Raw genomic sequence first — 7848 nt, 5'->3', positions numbered from 1 at the left:
ACCTTTTCGTGTGGATCTCTAATAATGGTTTGGTATGATGACTCGTCCTCATCTACTACACATGAGCATCATTATCATAACAACAAGATTCTAGGCCAATAAGACTCCGTGAATGAGGGGATAATTACAAAAAGTCGCTGTTAATCGTTTTTGGCTGATTATGATTCCTTAGCTTTTTTGTCGTTGGGTGGGTCTAGCTTCAATTAAAGCTATTTCCAATGGACAGACAGAAGAGGCAGAGATATGGAAAACCCTTTTGAGTTATGATAAGTCACTGCCAATGTGAATTGAGAACATGTTGTATGAGCTCATTCACATGTAACTGTTTAAAGACAAACGTCTGACAACATGTATTGGATATATAGCCTTATCATGAGAGTAAATGGCCATTCTGGTAATGATAATGCTGATAGTAACATCTTTCAGTTCACACATCCTAAATGCAATAGTACTAGTTTCTAAACAAGTTCTACTAGAAAGGACACATGAAATCTGTTACAAAATTGTACATCAAACTTTGTTTCGGCATAACTGGGGAACGGGGTTGGGCGATGTTTCTTCAATGATTGGCATCCCAAAGTAATGAATGAGACTTTGGGATAGAATCTGCATGATGCATGACATTCTACCAAATTATAGTATGCAATTGATGAAATCGTCACAGTAGCAGAACAGGAACAGAAATATATCTGAGAAAACTTCATGAATATAATCATGAGCTAAATAACGCCATAATTAACCTAAAACAATACGATTAGCATGTAGACAAGGAATGTGAACTTCTATCTTAGAAATATTATAACTTGTCAACTTGACCTATCAGAGATTCAGTTAGTATTAGACTGTATTGGAAAGAATGGGTTAAAAAGTATGTTATCAGCATTTTTCTTCTACGAAACAACATAATGAATTTTCTTGCAACATTTTTATTAATGAATCAAGCATCATTTATATCAATTGGGAATAACATGCTAATGTACACACTCTAACATCTTAACTTGTATCCTCTTTTCCTTTTTTAAACTTTGCAACGTGCTCATGATACTCTTCAAGCTCTTTCTCCAACTTTTCAATGAACTGGCTAGTATGCTCAAGGGACTGCTCATATCGATATTTCTCCAAGGCCTGGAGATTTCAAAAATTAGAAAACATAAGCTCTTTTATTTCCTGGAAAATAGACACAGGATTTACTAATACATGTTTATCTTTTTCAGGATTAGTCCCTCAAAAGAAACAAAAATCATAGCTTCTATTCACTAGTTTACTTAAGGCCTGTGAGAGTGTAGCACTCCCTGACACACTACGATTGGTTGCAATAGGTAGAGGCATAAATCTATAGCAGTCTTTTAACTTTTGTAGTTAACTTAACCACATTCATCAAATGGTTAATATTTAAAGATTTAAGAATTATGAAGTTAAAAAAATTATTGTTATAAATTACTGATAATTAATATTAGAATACAATATATGATATAAACCATTCCCTTCAATGTAGTTTAAGCTCAACAAGAAACTATGATCACTGTAATAACTTAAAAAAATTTAACTAAATGGGTTTTATCATTGTATAATCTCAACCCTAAGATATTCCAATAATATATCCGAAACTGACGCACTCTTGCTTGATAACTGCCAACCTCAAGAAGATTATTTCTAAAACTTTAGGATCCATTTGATTCAGATTAAAAAGAGTAATTTACACATCGTGTGAAAAATGATTATTTTTTAGAGATTTTTGTGTAAATTAGAAACTAATTTGTGTTTGTTTAGAATTTTTTTAAATAAACCTTTTGATCACTATCTCCCATCTACTACATAATGATAATCATTCTCTATAATTTTATTTTCTCCTTCCTTACCTAAACCATATAATTTCAGAAGAAATACTCTATTATACTTATCGTCGTCAAATACCTTTTGATAATGAAGAGCTAATGCAAAGTCAAAATTACCTTCGCTTTTGATAATGTATCTGGAGGTGACATTACTTTTGGTTGTACATAGTTCTTTCCTCGGTAAAAAATGATGATATTATTAGGTTTGATGTCAATCACAATGCCCTTGCTCAGTCGAGCCAGCTCTTCAGCATATTCCTGAGCTTGACCCGGTTTGCAGGGCTTGCATATAACCTTCACTGTCTCATGATTCTTCCAGTGAAGATGCATGTTTAGAACTACCCCACCAAACACTCCTCGTCTCCCAACTGGAACATAGTGTTTCTTTTTCTCTCCAGTGCGCTTCAGGTAATGCCTCTCCTCCTCGGTTAAAATTTCAGGATCAAATGTTTCTGTTGGGAGCTTCGGAACATCAAATTTCCTAAGCTTTTCAATCAACCATGTTTCCTTTCGCTTGGCCTGTAGATTTATGAGTGAGAAAAAAAAAAGCCCAAACTTTGAAAGGAAAATTCAAGGGTGAAAGGCATAATGCTTCTTTCCAACCCATCTGAGTTACTAAATAATGTCTGCATGTGAATATTAGCTAAGTTAAAACAGAAAGATATCTGATAACCAACTGAATATACTGTCAAACTATTATATTTCTAAGCAAGGTTATCAGAGAACATACATGATGATAAAATTGCAAAAGCATGCATCTGAAAAACGTAAAATTGTCATTAAAGTATAACATCGGTAACAAAACCAAGCAGCTGAGCCAAAGTACAAGCAGTAGCTAGCTATATAAAATAAAGCTTTAAACATAAAAATTACAATTACAATAAAATCCAACCTTTTCAAGCTTATAGCGAATTCTAACTTCTGGATTAGGAGAATACATCTTTTGTTTTGCCTTCAAACGATAGAATTTGAGCTCATTCACTTTGGCCCTTTTAGATTTTTTCATTGTTTTTTTATCCGGGCTCTTCATTCCAGAACTAATATCTCCAGGCTTATACAGAGAGAACCGTACAACATCATTTTGGGTCTTCAGTTCAACTGATGAATTACTTATGTATCTGGAAGGTAGCCCGCTTGCCTGATTACCTTGACTTCCAATGACATTTGATCTAAGCTGTGAAAGAAAAGCTGTTGGAGAACATACAGGGGGTAATTTTGAAAGATGTCTTGGCGTGCTGTAAGTTCTTGGATGTATGGAATAAGGAGTAAAAGATCGAAAATATCTGGTAGGGGATGATGCAATGGTCGGAACATTTTCAACTAAGCATAGCCCGAATAAGCTATGTCTGCATTGCAAAAATATAAATTGCATTCAGGAGTCAGCACCGCTATAAAAGGAGACTATGATTATATTTTATACAAGCATTAAATATAATTTTTTTTCTGAGAAGTAAGAAGGAAGACAACAAAAAGATAATCTAATATGGCAATCATTACAGAACAAAAGAACAAATACGACTAGAGGAAGAAAGAAATATGAATCCAATAAAAGAAATGTTTTTTAAATGAGAAAAGTATACCTATTGAATGCGTAGGAAAACCTGTGTCTTGCTCCTCTGACTGAAGCTGCAGAAAACATATAAGTCCAGAATCCAGCTGAAAAATCATAAAAGAAAAGAGTGATGGGAAAAAGATAGGAAATGAGGTGAATTATAAAGTTTGGAAGTCTCCCGGATGGCAAGTGGTGAGTGAACTGTGAAACAACTAAACAAAAACAATAAAAGCAACGGCTCGGAATTTCTTTTGGTTTGGAAAAACCGAAGTAAATAAATAAAACTCTGTTCAGAAGAAAAGAAATTTGCACTCAGAAAACAAAATGAAGCTACTGACTCTATTATCTATATGGACATTCTTTACAAACCTAATAAAATGATTAATCCATTACCCTTGAGTAGGGTTTCTCATGGATAGGATACATCCATTTAAGAACCATTTATTATAACTGGATTTTGAAACAAATCCACATAGCTAGTTTTAATTTTGCAAAACCGGTCATCTGTGTAAATTAGAATGTTACAAAGATGAATACCTTAAAATCTTCCTTCTGTATGCACAGACTTGAAAATGCCTTAAACAATATTTGAGACAAAGACTTGTCAATGGTCGTTTTTTAACAAGCTCGAGGAAGATAAACAAAATAGTATTTGTACTAGTAGTATATCACTAAAAATTAAGGCTGTGTCTCTAGTTTAATTTAAAGTTGGCTTAAAACAGTATTCTATCTTCTTGTTTTAAGTTCCGCACTGGTTGTCATTCATGGCAAGATGCCAAGGTACAAAGGTTTTTGCTATAACAATTAATTAGTAGAACCGACAGTGTAGGGACACCTTTTCACAGATGAATAGGTTTGTAATGGATCAAACATATAGGTTGGTAAACAATAAAATGTAATCGATTTCAATATGTGTGATGAAGAGGAACTGAAAAAAGTTACGTTGTATGCAAGCAGAAGATGTTTGTTCTGGTCAGTTAAAACAATAAGATGCTTAGAAATCAGTATCAAGGAAGCTAAAGACTCATTCTTAGCACAAAATAAATAAATAAATAAACTCCAGTACTTCTGGCTAGTTACCCTGGACTGTAAATGTAATTGTTATTTAGAGAATATTATACGTTATTCAACAAAAACTGAACAGAAAAAGAAATTGCAAAGGCATCAAATCCGAATTCATTAAACACACAGAACGTGTTAATCCAAATCCAAAAAAAAACTTCAGAGAAAGGTTATCTTAGGATCAAATTTAATATTAAGTTTCCAGCATGGTTGACATCTGAGCATAAAGCTGGAATCAAGAAACTTCTGGCACCGTAGAGTGTGTGGTTTTCAAATATGCTCTCAGCAAGAAAAGAAGCGCGGCGCGGAGCGCTACTAAATTTGCAGTTCTAGTTCCTCTATCAATGATAAGAAATTCTTAAGGTTTAAGTAATGAATGCAGTAGAACACTATGTTTATAAAATGAAAATTTAGTTAAAGAAGAATGGTGTTAACTTAAAGCTCTGTTTAGAAGAAAACAAGAAGATCAATGCTGCAATTGCAATTGCCGCAAATTTGCTTGATGAGAATGACCAACAAAACGAAATTGATGTTCTTAAGGATCACTTGAATGAACTTAATAGTATGTATCTGCTAGCTTCTTAATGTTCTCGCTTAGTATTTAATGGGTTGTCTTGTCTTAGCTTTATTTTTTTCTTAGCAAATGCAGACCTTTATGATGATTAGTAATGGTGATGCTAGTTTTTTTTGTTAGAAATACGAAATCTAAAAAGGCTGGTCAACCTTGTGCATCTACTAGGACAAATGAAACACCCCCGAAAACATTGGACTTGTCTCTTTATCATGTAATCAAATCATTCAAACTCATCATCTTTTGATACTCTTTACTAACTATATATGATATCTGATAATGCATAAAGTCAAGACATCTACACACTATCACATTGACCTTTCTCTTATAATCTCACAACAAATGAAACCGGAAATCACAAACTCAACATGAAGCAAATCTAAATTCAAACCTAAAAATTAGTTAGAACTGCAAAATTAGTACAAAACAAAATCAATTAAACAAACAAAATAACCCGAACTTGGCAATCACAACAAAATCACAAGATGAGAGTACTAGAATGGCAAAAACACCTGAAACGAAACTGAGAACTAACTGATTGGTAAGAAGCCTTGATCTCGGAATTTTGCCGGCAAAGATGAATGTCAGAAGACTGATATGTTGGTGAACGACGGTTAACAGAGGGTATTAGGGTTCAATGAGCTCCGGAACAATGGAGGAGTTCAAGGAGTAGCGAGAAACGGTTTTCACTTGGGAGTGAATATGGAGAATAAAGGTGAACGATGGTGTGGAGGAAGAAGGTTAACGCGCGGTATATGTAGGACTTGTTTGTTTTGCATGAAAGTGGAAGGAGAGAAAGTGGCAAGTCATTCCATTGTTTGGAATAATTTGAAGAAGGAAGAATGGAAGGATTATTGTGGATGGATCCCACCTATTTATTAAGTTATTAAGGTAACGTTAGACACAAGTTAAAAAATCTATTTATAAAAAATTTATATTAAAATAAGTAATTCAAAAATTAATTATATATTTTTATTAAAATCAATACTCAATTTCTAAGATAATATTTTTTTATTTAGTTCTTAACTTGTGTCTTTAGGATACAAATTAACATTACCCATAAATAAAATAATTAAATATATTTTTTATTTTTTAAAATATATAAATTTTAAGTTTTACTTCCTCAAAATTATTTTTAAATTTTATTTTAAATTTTTGTTATCAATTTAAATGTTTTTTTTACAAAATCCACTTTGTATAATTCAAATGATTTTTGTTATCATTAATAAGACATTTAAATATTTTTAATGAAAGAATAAACATGTAAAAAAAATTGTTAACTGTTGTACTATCATTAATATATATAGATGATTGTGAATTGAATTAAGTTATATTTTTTAGTTTTGTTATTCACATTATATAGTATACTTATTGTTATCATGTCATGACAAAAGGTGTTATTATAGATTAATTTGCAATTTTAGTTTTCTTATTTTATTTAATTTACGAAATTGATCTTATATTTTAAATATAAATAATTTTAATTTTTTTATTTTAAATTTAAACAATTTTGATTTTCTTCTTATATTTTTAAACTTAATAAATTATATTTTTATTTTTTAAATGATAAATTTATATAACATGACAAATCATTATATATAGACCTGTTATTGAACTTTATAGATAAAAATAAAAGTTAAAAAATGATAATTTCATCGATTTTCTATGAAAAAAAATGTGAGAGGGAAATTAAAACTATTTGAATTTAAAATAGGAGACCAATTTAAAATAGAGGGTTAATTTTGTGAATTAGACATAATAGGAAAATCAAAAGTGTAATAACATTTATTATATCATTTAAAGTTATTTGAATTGATTTGTGATATATATAGGGAACAAGTTGATGGATAACTTATGAGAGTCAGGATCCATCATTCTAGATCCATTAAAGATAGAGATTAATTGTTATGCATTGTCATTGTAAAAAGTTTTACATTGTCAATGCATCACAATCATCTGTTTATATTATTTTTTAAATGGTTAAAATAAAAGTCAAATATTTTAAATAAAAAAAACACTAGATTATGAATTACTAAGAAGAGATACATACGAGAATTTTTTACCAAAATAACTCAATTTTTTAAGAAAATTTTCAAAATACCTCCGATTTTAAAAAAAATCTCAAACTACCCCACTTTTAGGAGGAGGCGCCAATTTAATTGGCGATTTCTCTTAAAAATTGAATGGAGGCGCCAATTGGATTGGCTATGGCACATGTCATAGCCAATCCAATTGACGCTCATGTGTATTACTTGAGAGGAAACGCCAATTGGATTGGCACCTCAGTGTAAAATACAAAAAAAATTACTAAATGGTCTACGTGATACATAATTTTAAAATATGACCAATTGATATTAATAAAATTTTCCGTTTACACAAAAAAGCCTAATGGTGATGACCGGGATCACCTAACCGACCTCCGGTCTCACATCCCCTAGCTACCCTAACCCGTGGCCCTAACCCACGTTGGTGATTCACTACTAGTGTTTGAGCATCTGAGGGGGCAAGAGCGTCACTACCAACTACAAGAGATGGCATGTTGAGGTAGTCAGACAAGTCGGCATAGTCTTCAGTATGCATCGAGGGTGTACCGCCATAGCTGAGTTCATGACCCATGCCAGAGTAGTTGAGTTGTGTTTGACTCATTGGTGGGCGATCGGGACGGTTGAAGGGAGACATGGGTGTGAATGATGCGTCGAGGAAAGGTTGGAAAGGTTGTTGGGGTGTTTGATAGAGATAGGGTTGTTGGAGGTTTTGGTTTTATGAGGTTTTGGCTTCTTGGTTATGGTAGGAGGAGGGGCGGTTGGTGTTGAATGATCGTTGGATGT

General features: G+C 32.3%; 1 protein-coding gene across 1 annotated transcript; it reads right to left on the bottom strand.

Annotated features, from left to right (window-relative positions):
- Positions 1 to 903: 903 nt before the first annotated feature.
- Positions 904 to 5638, bottom strand: LOC127103534 (uncharacterized CRM domain-containing protein At3g25440, chloroplastic; the record flags this gene model as incomplete). Its single annotated transcript, XM_051040786.1, has 5 exons — positions 904 to 1125; positions 1953 to 2354; positions 2728 to 3181; positions 3416 to 3491; positions 5533 to 5638. Coding segments are annotated over 5 exons (1170 nt in total), but the record flags the coding sequence as incomplete, so codon positions are not given.
- Positions 5639 to 7848: the final 2210 nt, after the last annotated feature.

The sequence above is a fragment of the Lathyrus oleraceus genome, chromosome 7 (genome assembly GCF_024323335.1).
Source record: "Lathyrus oleraceus cultivar Zhongwan6 chromosome 7, CAAS_Psat_ZW6_1.0, whole genome shotgun sequence".
Taxonomy (NCBI): Eukaryota; Viridiplantae; Streptophyta; class Magnoliopsida; order Fabales; family Fabaceae; genus Lathyrus; species Lathyrus oleraceus.
Note: the sequence above shows the minus strand (reverse complement) of the source record. Positions and strands in the feature narration are given on the sequence as shown.